The sequence below is a fragment of the Musca vetustissima genome, unplaced genomic scaffold (genome assembly GCF_032173495.1).
Source record: "Musca vetustissima isolate MV318-11 ecotype Yass unplaced genomic scaffold, APGP_CSIRO_Mvet_v1 utg3401, whole genome shotgun sequence".
NCBI classification, from domain to species: Eukaryota; Metazoa; Arthropoda; class Insecta; order Diptera; family Muscidae; genus Musca; species Musca vetustissima.
In genome coordinates, this window is record NW_026884888.1 from 267,211 (window position 1) to 285,472 (window position 18,262).

The 18,262-nt window shown below is 35.3% G+C and overlaps 2 protein-coding genes across 2 annotated transcripts; one reads left to right on the plus strand and one right to left on the minus strand.

The window, feature by feature from the left end:
- The first annotated feature begins 7,097 nt into the window (after positions 1–7,097).
- On the plus strand, positions 7,098–13,646 carry LOC133331965 (F-box/WD repeat-containing protein 5). Its single transcript, XM_061540350.1, has 9 exons — positions 7,098–7,380; positions 7,448–7,605; positions 9,281–9,464; positions 9,523–9,855; positions 9,905–10,377; positions 10,561–10,688; positions 10,755–10,967; positions 13,333–13,483; positions 13,551–13,646. Exons 1-9 carry the CDS (start codon positions 7,098–7,100, stop codon positions 13,644–13,646), a joined length of 2,019 nt encoding a protein of 672 aa, XP_061396334.1.
- Positions 13,647–14,574: 928 nt separating this feature from the next.
- Positions 14,575–17,816, minus strand: LOC133331966 (uncharacterized protein ZK945.8). Its single transcript, XM_061540351.1, has 3 exons — positions 17,736–17,816; positions 14,837–14,945; positions 14,575–14,777 (listed from the first exon to the last, which is right to left on the minus strand). The coding sequence occupies exons 1-3, from the start codon at positions 17,814–17,816 to the stop codon at positions 14,575–14,577; spliced, it is 393 nt and encodes a 130-aa protein (XP_061396335.1).
- Positions 17,817–18,262: the final 446 nt, after the last annotated feature.

Here is an 18,262-nt window from a genome sequence, read left to right on the forward strand (position 1 = left end):
TCCCATATATATTTTCGTCCGATTTAAGGTAAATGGTGCCCCAAAGTCCCTATATATCTTTCGATATGCACGAAATCCGGCATAGGATTCTGAATTAGGTCCAGAATGATGTGTGATAAGTTTCGTGAAAATCGGTTCAGATTTAGATATAGCTCTCATATATATTTTCGTCCGATTTTATGTAAGTGGTGCACCAATGTCCCTATATATCTTTCGATTTGCACGAAATTTTGCATAGGGTACTAAATTGGATCAAGAATGATGTATGCTAAGTTTCGAGAAAATCGGGTCAGATTTAGATATATCTCCTGTATATATTTTCGTCCGATTTAAGGTAAATGGGGCACCAAAGTCCCTATATATCTTTCGATTTCCAATTTTGCATTGGGCACTGAATTAGGTCAAGCATTATGTGTGCTAAGTTTCGCAAAAATCGGTTCAGATATAGATATAGCTCCCATACACAATTTCGTCCGATTTTATGTAAATGGTGCACTAAAATCCCTATATATATTTCGATATGCACGGATTTCTGCATATCGTACTGAATGTTGTGTGTTAAGTTTCGAGAAAATCGATTCAGATATAGCTCCCATATATATTTTCGTCCGATTTTATGTAAGTGGTGCACCAATGTCCCTATTTATCTTTCGATTTGCACGAAATTTGGCACAACGTAATGAATTGGATGCAGAATGATGTGTTCTTAGTTTCCTGAAAATAGGTCCATATATAGATATAGCTCCCTTTTATATTTTCGTCCGATTTTATATAAATGGTGCACCAAAATCCCTAAATATCTTTCGGTTTGCTAGAAATTAAGCATAGCGTAATGAATGGATCCAATTTCATTTTACTGGTCCTTTAAAAATGCGACGTCTGTTAGGATTCATCTGTTGAATATACCCAAAGTAGTGAAGGGTATCATATAGTCGGCCCCGTTCGACTTTACTACTTTCCTCACTCTCTCACCTTAATCCTCTCAAGAAATATTTAAAACAAAACTTGGTACCTCCGACATCCTCCCATCCCTGTATGGTATGTCTTCTTACAAAAAAACGCACTTTGACTTAATGACTCATGACAAATAAAAAAAAAAAAACAAAACAAAGAATGCTATTCTACTTGACTCCCTCATTGTTGGCCCCCTTTAACCCGATCCCTTTTAATTAACCAGTCCCTCTGAAACTCTGTTAACAACATTAAGGAACACCATGGAAACGTCACTATCGACTTGAAAGATGATTTACAGTTGAAAACTAGTTTCCATAGATGGATAACAAGTTTGTAGTTTGTAATAATATAAATCGGTATGTATGTATGTATGTATGTAATAAAACATTGTAATGATCATGCTTACTGACAGGTATGTAAATTATAATTTAATTTGTAATTAAAGTTTTAATTTAATTATAGTAATAGTTTTTTTATAGTAATACTTTTTTCATTATAAGCAATAAACAATTGTATTTTCTATTTAAGGAAATGGGAGGGATTTTTGAATAGTTAATGGGATTCAATTCGATTCACCCCATTCGCCATAATCGATTTGAAAACACTGTATCTTTTTTGTGTTGGGTTCTGATAGTCATAGCAAAAAATCTTGTGAGACAACGGTATTGTCCCCTCTTGTATTCAGTTGATAGCTTTCGATGCTTTTTGTTGCATTCCGCATAAACCGGTCTTTTTTTCTTCGATTATGTTCACAATTGGCTTTTTCCATTGACAATCCAGTTGTCCAAGGTCAGGGATTCGTTTCAGCCTGTCTTAAAGTAGTAAAACGACAGTGAAAAAATGTGGAGTTCATTAACCACACCTTTCGATTTGGTTTTTGGAGGGCTCGTCAATGGGAATTTTGGGAATATGTTGTAATAAAAATCATACACAAAGGAAATTAATCAGAGATGTGAAATGCAAGAACTGATCATTCGTATACGGAAGCAATATTTTAAAATCGATTTATTGAATTCAATGCACATAGCTAGATCGTTTCAGTTGGTCAAATTTTTTTGTTATTTTTTCATCAGTCACAAATTTAATCTCCTGTGGTTTAGGTTCAATGTCAAAGCCAACTCATCCATAGCTCACTTAAATACATTAAATCTCAACAAATTTTGTTCTATTTTTTGTATTTAAAGTGAAACACAAATTTAATCTCCTGTGGTATACTCTTTTGCAATATCCAATTTAGTCAAAGCAAACCGTCAAATGTTTAGGTGATATTAACCCATGCGTTATCTACTCCATGTTTGGGAAAGTGCAACCTTGACACGTAATACATCTTTTGTGCGATCTCTATTGTCATCTTAAAGCCATCAAATCCTGTTACATCAAATCTGATGCCGTCTTCAAGTGTAGAACAGTTTTGGAAGAACTTGCCTACAGCTATCGGCTGTGTTGGGTATCAGGACATCATGGGTAATGAAAGAGCAAACGAATTAGCTAGACGAGGATCTCAACCTACAGATCTAGCAATTGATGGCTCAATCAAATCACCCATATGTCATCTCTCCATATCTCTTTACCAAAAGGACACACTCACTGTTGAACCTGAGCAAAGCTGAAATAAGAGTAATGACATGGATCATTACTGGTCATTGCAATATCAAGGACTTTACCAGTAAAGACTCCACCGAGTCTTAGTTTCTTATAACGGGACCTGCTCTAATCTACAGCATAATTAGACACCTAAAGTGTTTGGGAAAGTGCACGTAATATATCTTTTGTCCGATCTCATCGATACTAACTCATACTTAACTTCTCACACTTCCTTGTAAGCTTCTCATCTCTCTCTATCCGCCTTTTTTTCTCTCTCCATAGATCCCCATAGATCTTTTTCTTTTCGTGGATGATCACAATGGACCTGACGGTCTCAGAGTGCTGCAGCCACTTTAGTAACTGCACATCCCCAAACCTAACATAAGGACTAATTATCCAATTACTTACCCACCATTACTAATATATACCGGATAAGTTCAGTAGATTTTTTTTGCGCAAGATGTCGTCAACCTGTGACAGACTGGTCGAAACCTTTAATATATTTTTCCTTCAAGCTTTAAAGGAACATATTTCTACATTTCTACCTATCTGTACAATAGACAGAAAATTTGACATTCGACTCCAAATTATCTGAAAATAATTTGGCGACAAATAATCCCAATCTCTAAGGTTGAATGAAACAAGTTAAATATAAAAGTTGAAATCAGATCGATCTAAATCAGCTCTAAAACTAGCCAAGTGTTTGTTTTAACATGGGGTCAGGATCCATGAGCCATAGACTTCACACTATTTTTATACCCTTTACCACACTGTGCATATGTTTGTAACAGGCAAAATGAAACGAGATAGAAACGTGGTTCCTTTTGAGAATATGCATAGAATCACTTTCTGAGTCGATTTACGCATGTCCTTCCGTCCGTTCATGTATTGAGAACAAAGTACAGGTCGTATTTATGATCCGATTTGGATGAAATTCGGCATAGGTCACTTATTTGGCTCAAGGACGAACCCTATTGTACAGGAACAGACCAAATATTTAATAGTCTGTAAAAAGAATTCGGATTTGTATAAAAAAACTTTAAAGTATTTGTATAAATTCAATTGAATTAAACAAAAAAAATCCATTTGGTCCTAATTGGTTTTCAATAAGCAATGTAATTTTGGATTATCATTATGAAATGATTAATATTAATGCAATTTAAAAGATACACCCCATATAACGGTACTTACCGAAATTCAAAAGTTCATATCATATCCCTGGGATCCTTTTCTTTTCATACCGTACACATTTCAATTCGATGCGTAACCGCTTCTTGAACTTTATTAAGTCTGCTTTTCTTAGAGCATTCATCATTGTGTTTACCTGGAAAAAAGCAAATATTTTTTTTTTTTTTTTTTTTTATTATTTTGGTTGGCCCACTTTCTATAGGGATAGAAGGTTTAGTGCCATGTATCCGTATGTAGCTTTGCTACGAATTTGACTTTATCCATAGATGGTGGTTTGTGTTTTGCAGGTTGACTTATCTTCTTTAAGAATTTGACCACAATGTTCAGACTTTCTAAGCCTTGTGTATCAGTGAACTCTTCTACTGTGAAGGAGTCACATAGTAGCGAAAAGCATCTTCTTTTGCTATTAAATTTACGAAAATTAAAAATTTCATGCGCAGCTGTTTGGATTTTGTTGAACGACTCGTAATTTATAGGTTATCCGTATTTAAAAACACACGTGTTAGTTAAGCGAACGCTTAACAACCGCCATTTTGTAAAAATCTATTTTTAAGCCCGTGGGCGTGTAGTACTCATTTAAAATTTTTTTACGTCTTTCTTGTGAGCCGTCCGAGGACGAACTGAAAGCAAATATTTGTGATTCTGATTTTATTTGATGTGGTATTTAATAAACAGAGTTGTCTTTTTTAAGTCCTGATTTATATTAGGCGAGTTTGATTGCAGCAATTTTTATATATACAAGGCAATTCGGTTTCTAAATTTTTTTTATTTGTTGTTTTTTCACAGTTAAATATATATAAAATATATAAAATGTGTATATATATAAAATGTCAACAAATACGAAATACACAAAACGAATTGCCAGAAAATTGTCGGTACGAGCAATTTTTTTCATTTCTATACCCCTTGCCCCTCTCTCTCCGCAAGTAAACTCGCCTAATCTAAATTTGGACTAAAGGTGCAGCAATAATAGTGGATTTGAAAATATTTGTTTATAATCTATAGACGTAAATTGTTTTAATAATAAATATTTCTAATTGTTTAAGGGATTTTTCATGGGATTCCAAGGCCGTTGATTTTTATATTCACGGCCAATGAGCGCATATACACTTTGTTACGCTCAAAATGTACCTTATTGGTTTTAGATCACTTTTTTTGCCAATGCCATTTTCGACTACTTAAAGTCGATTTATAAATTACCGTCCGTCTATCCGGCCGGCTATAACGCACGATAACTCTCGAAGGGAGAGTTATCGTGCTAAACTTTGCACATCGTAATATTTATTCCAAACGTAGATAAGGTTCGAAGATGGAGAATATCATGCTAAGATTAAGTCTGAATATGGGATTAATTTGTCAACATCTTCTGGTACATCTCCTGCAAAGGGTCAATATTTTATAAACGTGTAAATTTAATTTGGAGCTAATTGAATAACCTATTTGATCAGCATTATATTATACTTTTTGAAGTGCCTCAGTTTTTTTAATATTTTATTTGGTGTATATTTTTAAGAATATTTTTTTAAAGGTACAGCAATAGGCGTAGATTTATAAAAATATTTTGTAAATCATTTGGCGTAGATTTTATAAACAAAATATTTTTAATTGTGTATCATTAGACGAAGATTTTTGAAAATAGTACTCAAAGGTCCAGCAACAAGTGTGGTTTTTTTAAACATATTTGTCCAAGACCGAGCAATACGAGTGGAATTTTAAAAATATTTTTTCAAGGCCTAGCAATAAGCGTCGAATTTAAAAAAAGGTTTTTTTTAAGTCCAGCAATAACTGTAAGTCAAAAGTCGATCTAATTAACCCTATTTCATGCTTTTTGTGCTTTGCCCCCATATTTGTAAACAAAATCAGCTGTTTATTCAAAATTCCCTCATATCTCTTTCTAAACACAGACACTATTCTGTGCCATACCTCTCACACTCATTCGTAAACACTCATACACCAGCTTTTTTGTTTTGTATCTTTTTTTGTTTAATCGGCATTCTCTTTTTGTCGTATCTTTTGGAACGTTTTTTACGAATTACGTACGTTTTGTGGTTTAAAAATAAATAACAAAAAATACAAAAAAACCAAAACAAATGCTGGTGGTGATGCAAAAGAGAACGAGGAGAGTGAGCAAGGAGGGAGGAAGAGAGCTGCAGAATGAGGGGGTGGGGTAGTATCAACTGTGTGATAAGAAAAACTGAATAAAATTTCGAAGACGACCATCTGTTTTGAATTAAAAATTTGAATATTAACAACAAAAATTTGATTGTGGTGCTGAGCGTTAGCAGGTCAAGTGGACACTATCTAGTGCATTGATGATTAAAACTAGCTGGTTGTTCCAAGATTAGCTGCAAGTGTGTGTTGAGGTTTGGTTTGGCCCCTATGCATGCATAATTATGCTAATGTATAAGCTAATATATTTTTATTTTATATTTTTTAACAAAGTCAATGACACATGGAAAAATGTGGAATAATTAAGAGGAGCAGCATCAGCATAATCATCATCTAACACAATTATCAAAGAAATGCCATGGTGAAAGTTATTTTTGAAACAAAAAAACATTGCCAGCAGCTAATCGAAAATATTGGAATGGCTAGGTAGGGAGATAGGTATACAACAGCTACAACAAAACAGCCAATAAGAGTGATTATCAAATCGAATTTAATATTACGTTGTGTGTTTTTTTGCAGTTGACCCCCCTTCATCGAAGACAACAACAAGAGTGCACCTCTAGCCACCTATAACCAAAACAGCTGCTGCTGACGTTGGGGACTGTTGATTATTTGGCTTTAAGAGGGGGCCATCCATACTTTTGATTATACCCAAAAAGAAAACAAACACTCAGTTTGATTTCGCCTGTCCGCTGTTGTGCTTGTCGATCTACTGGTGGTGGCTGGTTGTCGGTGTGTTCAGTTCATTTTTTTTCGATTTTGTCGCTGCTTGCCTATTGGGGTGGCCTTCATCATTTACTTTTTAGTCGGTCGGTCGGTTTTGAGTTAACACAAAAAAAGAGAACCAACAGAAAACATTATATACGGATATTCGGTCGGTTGGTCGGACAGTCGGTCGGGCGGTTCGTTCTCTGGTGTCAAACAAAAGTGAAACAATTTTCTTTACATATTTTTACGACGCATTGTGCAGTGCAGCAAAGAAATTCTTATTCGGATCGAAAAGAAAGAAAAAAATAATACGCAAAAATATTGAAAATTGAAATTATGACAAAATTAAATTAGACAATTAACCAGAATTCAGCGAAAAAGAAAAAACAAATATAACCAAAAAAAGCGAACCATAAGCAAAACAAGTTCCGAAAAAAGAAATTCCAACAACACACCAAGTCATCGACATGGAATGCCAGCAGGAAATAACAACGATGACTGATGTCGGCGGCGGCGATGACAATAAAGCCAAAAAGGCGAAAATTTCTTCGGATAGTGAAACGGAAAGTGACAACGATGATAGTGGCCGTTCCTCACTATGGTGGTCCATACCGGAACCTGTACTCATCAATGTGCTACGCCTGCTTGAACCTCAAGATATATTAAATGCCTCGGCCACTTGTCGTCGTTGGTACGAAGTGGCCAATGATAATATTTTGTGGAAACATAAATTTCAACAGCATTTTCGTACCGATCCCTCAATACCTTTAAAACCGGGTAAGCAGGCAAGCGCCTTGGTTAGGTGATAATATTTTATTTATCGATTTGTTTTGCTTCGCAACAGGTGCCGCCTCCTGGAAAGATGAATATGCCCGTCTCACCTCACGCATACCATTTGTACAGGCAGAACGTCTGTATGGTCACACGCATCAGGTGCTGCATGTTAGCTTCTCCCATAATGGGGAGATGTTTGCAACCTGTTCCAAGGATGGTTATGTTATTGTAAGTGAAAAAACAGAATTTTGAAGAGGTTTTTAAGTACATCGGTATTTAAAATTGTTGATATATTTATGGCTTTTATTTTCTTTGTTATTAAACAAAAGGCAATATGTGGAAAATATAGATAAAAAAGTGGCCAATATCAAGTGGTTCAGATAATCAAAGAATGTGCAATAAATAGAAGCGTTATTAAGGGTCTATTAAGAGGTGTAGATTTCTTAAAAGCATTTTTAAAAGTCCCTAAATAAGGCGTGGATTTTTAAAGGTCCCTAAATAAGGCGTGGATTTTTTAATGGTCCCTAAATAAGGCGTGGATTTTTTAAAGGTCCCTAAATAAGACGTGGATTATTTAAAGGTCCCTAAATACGGCATGGATTTTTTAAAGGTCCTTAAAAAAGGCGTGGATTTTTTAAAGGTCCCTAAATAAGGCGTGGATTTTTTAAAGGTCCCTAAATAAGGCGTGTTTTTTTAGAGGTCCCTAAATAAGGCGTGGATTTTTTAAATGTCCCTAAATAAGGCGTGGATTTTTTAAAGGTCCCTAAATAAGGCGTGGATTTTTTAGAGGTCCCTAAATAAGGCGTGGATTTTTTAAAGGTCCCTATATAAGGCGTGGATTTTTTAAAGGTCCCTATATAAGGCGTGGATTTTTTAAAGGTTTCTAAATAAGGCGTGGATTTTTTAAAGGTTCCTAAATAAGACTTGGATTTTTTAAAGGTCCCTAAATAAGGCGTGGATTTTTTAAAAGTAAAGGATTTTTATACCCTTCATCACACTGTGGTACTGGGTATTATGTCTTTGTGCATATGGTTGTAACAGGCAAAAGGAAACGAGATAGACACATGGTTCCTTTAGAGAATATGCATAGAATCACTTTCTGAGTCGATTTATGCTTGTCATTCCGTTCGTTCCTCTGTCAATGTGCAGGTCGCATTTATGATCCGATTTGGATAAAATTTGGTATAAGTCATTTATTTGTACGAATGACGAACCCTATTGAAATTGGGAAAAATCGGTTCAGGTTTAGATGTAGCTCTCATATATATTTTCGTCCGATTTAAGGTAAATGGTGCACCAAGGTCCCCATATATCTTTCCATTTCCACGAAATTTGGCATAGGATACTGAATTAGGTCTAGAATGACGTGTGTAGAGTTTCGAGGAAATCGGGTCAGATTTAGCTGTAGCTCCTATATATATTTTCGTCCGATTTTATGTAAATGGTGCATCAAGGTCTCTATATATCTTTCGATTTGCTCAAAATTTGGCATAGGATAATGAATTAAATCTTGAATGACGTGTGTCAAGTTTCGAGGAAATCAGGTCAGATTTAGCTATAGCTCCTATATATATTTTCGTCCGATTTTATGTAAATGGTGCACCAAAGTCCCTATATATCTTTCGATTTGCACGAAATTTGGCATAGGATATTGAATTAAATCTAGAATGACGTGTGTCAAGTTCCGAGAAAATCGGTTCAGATGTATATATAGCTCCCATATATAGTTTCGTCCGATTTTATGTAAATGGTGCACCAAAGTCCCTATATATCTTTCTTTTTTTTATATCCACGTCTAAATAAATATAGGCATATAAAAATACTTTTAAAAAATTCCACATCTAATGATAGCCCCTAAAAAAATATTTTTAGAAAATCTAACCTTAAAATATATATTTTTCAGATCTGGAACTCCAACCACCCTTGTACCGAACGCTACTTTCACAATATGAAACACTTCAGTTGGAAATATACGCAATACTCACAGTTCAATCAAAGTGATACCCTGCTCTTGGTCTCGGGTGTACACTTTGGGGCACCACACAGCACCTCCGGTGAAATTGTGGTCTTTACAATTGGAGAAAATGGTAAATATTCTGAAATTATTTTCAAATAATCCTTAATAAAATATATCTCCCTTTCCAGGTTCCCATATGAAATGTCGGGTGCGTAATCGCCCCTATGACATCTTTGGTACATGGTTTAGTGATCAATATTTAATATCGGGTGATCTCCACTGGTTGGCCCATTTAATTAGCACCTCCGTATTGTGGTTAAATAAAGCCAATCAGGAAGTTGATTCGGAACATGTACCCGTTATGAATCAATTGTATAAATTCTATAATCGTAATGCCACATCGGTGAGGGCGATTATGATGGCGCGATGTCCATGGTTGGATGACTCCAATGATCCATTGGCAGAGGATAGTGCGGCGAAGGAAGAAGATGTGAGTAAGGAAAATAAATATCAACCTTTATGTACTAAATATCCCCCTTCATTATTTTCTTTTTCAGACGGATGATGTAGATATGGCCCAGGGTCCATCAACATCAAACACAGTTGGCAATCCATTATCCCACTTAGCTTCGGTGCGACCTTCTGTGGATACTTTTGAAAATACTGATGCAGATCCCGATTTAGATGATTCGATGCCATCAACCTCAAGAAGACGAAGACGTACCCACACATCTGATGATATTTCAATTTATTTTGCCGATGAATATCGTCGTTTGTTTAATGGCGAAACAGATCCTGCCACAATTGATGATGATGACGACGACGATGATGATGAAGACGAATCGGTGGCGGCTGCTGCTGCGGTGGAAGAAGAACACGATGAAATGGAAAATTCAATACCGAAATATTTAATATTTTCAACGGGTTCGAAAACCTATACGCCGCATCAAATTGGTATTAAACGTATTCGCCATGTGACATTTCCCAAGAAATTAGATTTGGGTCCATCGCTTAAGGAGAGAGTGGCAGCTAAAAAGGAAAAGGTTGGTTCACAATATTTTATTTCAAATCTCTATTGGACAAATTTGACATAAACCAATATATCCGATATACCGTAGAGGGTTTGAACTCTACTAAAATCCATTTGAGAAATCTTTTCTTCGGATTAGTGTTTTCACTTTAATTTCCTACCTTCATTTATTTTCTGTTTTCTTCCTTTCTACCAGAACCAAGTACGTGAACCCGATCCCGATTGGAATAATTATGATTCGGTAGCCGATCGTTTTGACAAGGTGGATAAAGTGATTGATTTACATGGTCATATTATTGGCATGGCCTTAAGTCCCGATCACAGGTAAGTCATGGCCATAATTCATAGTTCAGACTTCTAAAAGTTTTATTTTTTCTTCTTGTCCTGCAGATACCTCTATGTCAATACCCGACCATGGCCGGAAAATTATGTAATCTCAAATCCGTTGGAACCCCCGCCCATAGCTCAGGAAATTGACATACATGTTATTGATCTCATGACACTGAAACGTGTTGGCAATATGCTGAGGGCCCACAAAGCCTACACGCCCAGCAATGAGTGTTTCTTTATATTTTTAGATGTGTGCGATGATTATGTGGCAAGGTGAGCCATTTTAAATATACCAGACATTGATTAAAAATATTTTTTAGAGTTCTACAATTAGGCATCGATTTTTAAAAATATTTTTAGAAGTCTACCATTACCATTCAACAAAATTACAATGTGTTTGTTTAGACAAATCTTAGTCAATACATCGGCAACCATATTTGTTGAAGGACTATATTTCAATTTTATTTTATTAGTCTGGACTAAATCACGTATTTGGTGGAATCTTATGTCTATATATTTCAACAGCTTGTGATAAAGTGGGTTTTCGCCAACTTTAATGCTCCTTGGTTGTCGATGTGCAAAATTACGTATTCACACTTCCATACGCCTATTTCTTTTAATAGACGCTGCAAATATATCGCCTCCTTTGCTGCTTCTGAAGAAGCTACGTATTCAGCTTCCGTGCTACTAAGAGCGACTTATTTTTGCTTTCTGGATTCCCACGATATAGGGCATCCTCCAATTGAAAATATAAATCCGGTATATGATTTCCGGTCTACTGGGTTACCATCCCATTCCGCATCCACGTAACCTTCCAGGTTACTCCCATTAGGTTGATATATTAATTTCTTGTTGATCGATCCTACCAAGTATCTCAGAATATGTTTCAGGCCAACCATATCTGAATTTGGATGGTCAGAATTTTTCTGAGCCATTTTCGACACTAAATGCAAGATGTCAGGTCTCGTAGAGATTGATACTCGGTTTCATCTACATGTTCGTCATCATCACTACAATTTACCTTATAACCGGGTTCCAATGGTACTTGATGTGTTTTACAATCTTCCATTCCATATTGTTGTAATAGATGGCGAATGTATTGACTTTGTCCAAGTTTTATCATACCCGTTTCACCTTCTCTTTCGATCTCCATACCCAGGAAGTGACTTAACTGCCCCTTATCGCTGACATCGAACTCACTTGCCAAATTATTTTTGATCTCCAAAACAACCATTTTTTCTTTGCATCCAATAATAATGTATCTACGTAAACGGCGATCAACACTAGCATATTTCTCATCTTGCCTTTATAGAGCCAGGGTTCGTTATCACCTGGTTTAAAATTCATCTTACGTAATGTGGCATCTAGTTTGGAGTTCCATTCCCGTCCGTTTTGTTTTAGTCCATAAATAGCCTTATGGAGACGTAGAACTTTGTTCGGCGAACTATTTTCCTCAAAATTCGATGGCTGCTGCATATATACTTCATTAAGGAGTTCCCTGTTCAAATATGCAGTACTGACATCGATTTGATGTAAATACATTCCCTTCTTAACAGCCAGAGCCAATAAAATACGAATTGTTGAGTAACGAGCGACAGGCAATAAATCTTGTTGAAATCTATTCCGTATCGTTGGTGAGAACCATTGGCTACTAGGCGAGCCTTATACCTCTCAATTTCACCATTTACATTCCTCTTTATGGCATAGACCCACATACATCGAATAGCTTTTTGTCCTCTTGGGAGATCCACCAGCGACCAAGTCTTATTTTTGCAAAGAGCACGATATTCATCTTTCATTGTCTTTAGCCATTTGTCTCCATTATTACCAGATATTGCCTGCTCCACCGTATTTGGAATATTTTCGTCAACAGCATAACATAGGACCTCATTAGGTTGCTTTCGTGGACGACCAGACTTTCACTTGCGAATAATTTTATGCCTACCTGCACCGACTTTCTTCGGTATATCCTGTGCAGCACCAATTTCCTCATCTCTGGACTCACTTTCATTTTCAGCTGTTTCTACCCTTCGAAATCACTCATATTATCCTCGGAATACACTGCACTTTGAATTTCAGCTCCATAGTCATTTCCACCATCCGATGCTTGTCTTTGATGTAAATTATTGTCTGTGACTCTTTCATTACCATCGGATTCAATTTCGTCTTGCAGAATATAATCAAAAAATTTATTACTCGTGGAAAATCCTTCATCGCAAGATATCTCACTGCAACTACCAAAACTATTTTCGTCAAAAAGCACATCCCGGCATTCGATGACTTTATATCATACAGACGGTTCGCCTTAGCTGTCGATGAATATCCAACCATTATATACCGCCTGCCTTTAGCATCGAATTTGGATTTATTCCCAGACTTATCTTGAATACAAACATGTTGTCCGTTCGGTCCGCTTGCAACACAATTTCACCATCTGGTCTCTTCACTGATGATCTCTTCTCATCAAAAGTAACGATTAAACCTCCATTCTAGAATTTGCAGGTTTTGCGATAAATCCCCTTTAAAAAATCCACGCCTTAAAAATACTTTTAAAAAAATCCAAGCCTTGCCTAAGACCCCCAAAAATGTTTCTAAAAAAATCAATGCCTTTTTAAAATATATTTTCCTTTTTTTCCAGTGGTGCCGAGGACATGCATGCCTATTTATGGGATCGCTACTATGGAATCTCCTTGGCTAAGTACAAACACACCGATGTGGTCAACAGTGTAGCCTTTAATCCAAAAGATTCTCAAATGTTGGTAACAACAAGTGATGACTATTCAATTAAGGTGGGTGATACATTTTCAAAATCGTGTTTAAATTTTTTTAATAAAAACATTTTCCAAATATTTACAGATATGGCGTTCTCGTGCTGCTGCCAAAAAACTCAATATCGACATGTCTGATAATAGTGAGGCTTTTGATTTAAAATTAAATAAGGATGTGAACTAGAGGATACTCCCTCCTTCTCTCCTGCCCTCATGGGATGTTCAAGAGCAATATGATTTGATATTAAATTATATAGAAAAAAATTAAATTAATTTTAGATATGAAATAAATCGGATATTAGGCATATAAATTTAAAGAAAAAATAAGTTTTAGGATCCCAAAAGAAATTAAATTTTCTTCCCTGGAAATGTCTATGTCTTAATGCAGAATAATCAAATATCTTAAGGAAAATTGTACATTTCGACTATACTATTTGTATTTTATATAAAAAATATATATAAGACAATGTCGCCTAGACTAGAAAAGAAGTGAATATTTTAAATTTTATGATGAAACGAAAACACTTTGAAATCAATGCAAAAATATTAAAATTAGGTAACTTTATCTCAGTTCGATATAAACATCATTCAAAACCCTATTGTTTTGTAATAAATTATATTTTTCGAATATTAAAATTAAAAATTTGTTTAATTAAAATTAATCTTTAAAAAGATATTAAATATTATTTTTTGTTTTCTTGACAAAAAAAATTAAAACATGTATATGTCCAGTTTTAAATTTTTTTATTATACTGTTCTCATTTATTATTGTATATTTTTTTTAATTGTTAATTTTTTCGTATATATATATATAGTTTTTTGTTATTTTGTTTTTTCTCTCATTTATTTTATAAATATATTTTTATTTTCAATTTAAAAATACAAAACTATTATATATAAATAAAATTTAACTCTGTTGTTGTTTTAGTTTCTACAATGAATGTGATTGGAAAATGGCAAAAAATCAAACTACTAATGATTTATTTATTTTGTTTGTATATATGTATTTATGAGTGTGACGGCTGTTAACTATTTTTAATTTAACATCTTAAACTAATACTCGTATGTGCTTGGGTAGGTGTGTGTCTAAGTTAATAGAAGATCCTTTTAATTTAATCACCCGTTTGATGATTATGATGGTCGCAAGGTTCATCACCATCGTGATGATGATGATCATCATCATGACCACCATTATCACCATGGTGTTTACGATTACGTCGCTTCTTTTCCGGATGGCCAAAACAATTCTCACACTCTTCATCATCTTCCGATGAACTTTCACCAAAGACTGTGGGTTTTTTGTAGATGCAACAACCTGAAGAACCGAAAATGTTCATATTTCATATTTTTAAATTATTTTATTTTTTTACTCACACTTGGACTTCTTTTTTCCCATATGTTCATTGTCCACTGTGCCTTCTTGCCAGCCGACTTTTTTGTTGGACTTTGGTTTATTTAGGCGTAAACGTAGGACAGGTGGTGACTAGAAATTAAACATGTTTTTGCAATATTAAAAGTTACAAGGCTTGGATTTTTGAAAATAAAATATTTTTTAAAGTTCCCTGAATAAATGTGGATTTTTAAAACTATTTTTTGAATTTGTGGATTTAAAAAAAATATTTTTTTTTGAATTTTTGGATTTAAAAAAATTTTTTTTTGATTTTTTGAATTTAAAAAAAAATTTTTTTTTTAATTTTTGGATTTTTAAAAAAAATATTTTTTGAATTTTTAAAAAAATGTGTTTTTTAAAGATCTGAGAATGCGTACATTTAAAAAAAAATATTTTTTTGAAAAGTCTGAGAATTATTTAAAATGTCGTGGATTTTTTAAAAATATTTTTGGAAACATCTACCAACCAAGGCTTGGGTTTTTAGAAGATCGGTGTGTTTGAAAGGTTTGAGAAGGCGTGGAGGATACCCCAGAACCAATAATAGATGACGGTATCGAGTGCATACCACCTAGCCAAGATGGGGTTAGAATAACAATCAATCGGTTGAAGAACAATAAAGCCGCAGATGCCGATGGAATACCAGCCGAACTATTGAAGGCCGGTGGTCAGATGCTGATCAGGAGTATGCAGCAGCTGATTAGTACAAGACGATATGTGCCAACTATAGAGGAATAAGTCTCCTTCCCATTGCATATAAAGTGCTATCCAGTGTGCTGTGTGAACGAATGAAGCCAATGTTCAATGACATTATTGGACCATACCAATGTGGCTTCAGACCTGGCAAATCCACCATCGACCAGATTTTCACTCTGCGCCAAATCCTGGAAAAAACACATCGACACACACCACCTATTCCTCGACTATAAAGCCGCATTCGACAGCCCTATCTGTTCAGAGGTGTTTAAAGCCAGTCTACGTTCCGCATTCCTGCAAAATTAATTCGGCTATGCAGGATAACTTAAACTGGCACAATATCAGCAGTTAATGTCATAAAGGACCTCTCGGAGCCCTTCAATACCGAATGAGGATTCAGACAAGGTGACAGTTTTTCGTGTGATCTTTTTTAACATCCTGCTGGAAAAGGCCATACGAGAGGCAAAGGTGAACAGAAATGGCACTCTGTACACCAAACAACACATGTTACTTGCCTACGCCGATGACATCGATATAATGGTTCGAACATTGCCAGCGGTAACAGCCACCTTTAAACAAATTGAGAAGGAGTCTGCAAAAGTGGGGATGGCAGTAAACGGCGAGAAGACCAATCTGATGGTATCAAGACGCAAGACGTCAGGTAGACTCGGACCAATTGTGGAACTTGAGAACTACAGCTTCGAGGTAGTCAAAGATTTTATATACCTGGTACCGTCATAAATAAAACGAATGACATCAGTTTTAAAATTCGGAGAAGGATAGTGATGGCCAACCAATGCTACTATGGTCTAAGTAAGCAGTTTAGAAACAAGGCCACCTCCCGCCAGACCAAACTCACACTTTACAAGACGCTGATACTACCCGTGCTGTTATATGGGTACTTCCGCAAGCAGATAAGGCAGCTCATAGAGCGTTTGAGAAAAAAATTCTCCGAAAGATCTATGGGCCGATCTGCGTTGACGGTGAATATCGCCATCGAATGAACCATGAATTGTACCAGCTGTTCTCGGACATCGACACTGTTAGATGTATTGAGCTGCAGCGACTACGTTGGCTAGGTCATGTTGTGAGAAATTATGATGGTGCCTCAGCTCAGAAGGCATATAAAAGCGAACCAGCTGATGGTTCACGCAGAAGGGGAATGTCACGAATAAGATGGAAAGACCAAGTGGAAGATAACATTGCCGAATATTGTCTTTCAAATTGGAAAAACTGTGCAAAAGGCCGACGGGGCTGGAAATCTTTTTTAAGCTCGGCTTGTGGAACGAAAGTTCTGTCACAAACCAGCTAAGTAAGTAAGTTTGTTTAATCTCTCTTATTTTGACTCAATCTCTTTTAAATATAGGACCATAAATATACCATCCAAAGATGGAATGCTACCAAAAATATCGCTACCAATTAACATATCAACCTCATTTGATTTTAGGAATCCAGGATCTGCAGGTTTTATTCTTTAAAACACCGGTTTGTCGTCTATAAGTCCTCTTGCTGTTTTGTATGAATCCCTGCCATTTGTAAGAAACTAAGGAAGGAAGTCTATTGGTATTCTTGAAGGTCTCTTGATCTAAGAAAATGTTTACGTCCTCTAGAAGAAGACTTTTTGTTATATATGATATATAAAATAGCTAACTAATATTTAAATTAATTACACAATTACAAACGGTGTTTGCTTAAGATTCTTATCTAAAAATGGCTCACACATCATCGAGTCACAACAATTAATCTTCATTAAAATACAAACAAATGTGAACAAATTAGCTAATATCAACAATGATAAATACGTCCGTATGATGATGGACAGTTGTTGGCATCGTATACAACCGAATCCGTAAAAAACGTCTATTTTATTTATAGGTAGAAGAAATTTCCTGGTAGCCTTCTCCAAAATCGTATCCATTTTACCCTGAATACATTTCAAATAGTATTCTAATAGTTTTTTGGGGAACACCAGCATAACAGTCTGTATACCAGAAATCTGACCTACATATAATGCCCTGCAACTTGTCCTCATTATGAGTTTTTAACTATATTTTATATCCCCTAATTGGCTTGATTGCCTTAACACATCAACATGTCCTCACTCTAAAAAAATCTCAAAAATATATTAAATTCGATATATAGGACCTGTTTATAAGTTGTCGATGTGTGTCTTTTTGTGCTTCTACTTACATTTGCCTCATTTTCCTCGGGCTTGGGCAGAACCTCAGTTTGTGCTATTGCAACGTCTGCCGGAACAACAGTAGCTGCCATTGCTTATGTGTTTTTTGTTGTAGTTGCAGTTATTTTCCTGAAGATAACTTTTTGTTGCAATTTCAAACGTCAACACGATAAGATAAACAATTTTTTTCTTTTGGAAACAAATCTCTAGATATGCCGAACTTTTCAGAAATATCCAAAAATATAGCAGGTCAACGATCAGCTGTTTGGTGAAAAAACAACAACAACAAACACTGTTACTGTGACATAAAGCGCTTTGGCAATATGACAGATTGTTATTATTCTTTGAGAGTGATGAGTTAGTGGAAGACGTAACGTAAGGTATTAACACTATTCAGTTACTTTTCTATAATATGAAAGGAAATCGATAGATGCGAATAAAATATGAATATTGTGCCGAATTTGTATCTTTCCGGGTTAGTAATATAAATTGTCGGGCAATAACGGTTTTGTGTGTCAGTGTGGAAATGGATATGTAT

Excerpts from the sequence above, each read along its gene's own strand:
- LOC133331965 (XM_061540350.1), top strand. The coding sequence starts at position 7,098 with ATGACTGATGTCGGCGGCGGCGATGACAATAAAGCCAAAAAGGCGAAA. Across the intron at positions 7,606-9,280 it reads CCAAGGATGGTTATGTTATT|ATCTGGAACTCCAACCACCC; the intron begins GTAAGTGAAAAA and ends TATATTTTTCAG. Across the intron at positions 10,378-10,560 it reads TGGCAGCTAAAAAGGAAAAG|AACCAAGTACGTGAACCCGA; the intron begins GTTGGTTCACAA and ends CCTTTCTACCAG.
- LOC133331966 (XM_061540351.1), bottom strand. The coding sequence starts at position 17,816 with ATGGCAGCTACTGTTGTTCCGGCAGACGTTGCAATAGCACAAACTGAG. Across the intron at positions 14,946-17,735 it reads CCGAGGAAAATGAGGCAAAT|TCACCACCTGTCCTACGTTT; the intron begins GTAAGTAGAAGC and ends TTTAATTTCTAG. Across the intron at positions 14,778-14,836 it reads GGGAAAAAAGAAGTCCAAGT|GTTGTTGCATCTACAAAAAA; the intron begins GTGAGTAAAAAA and ends TCGGTTCTTCAG.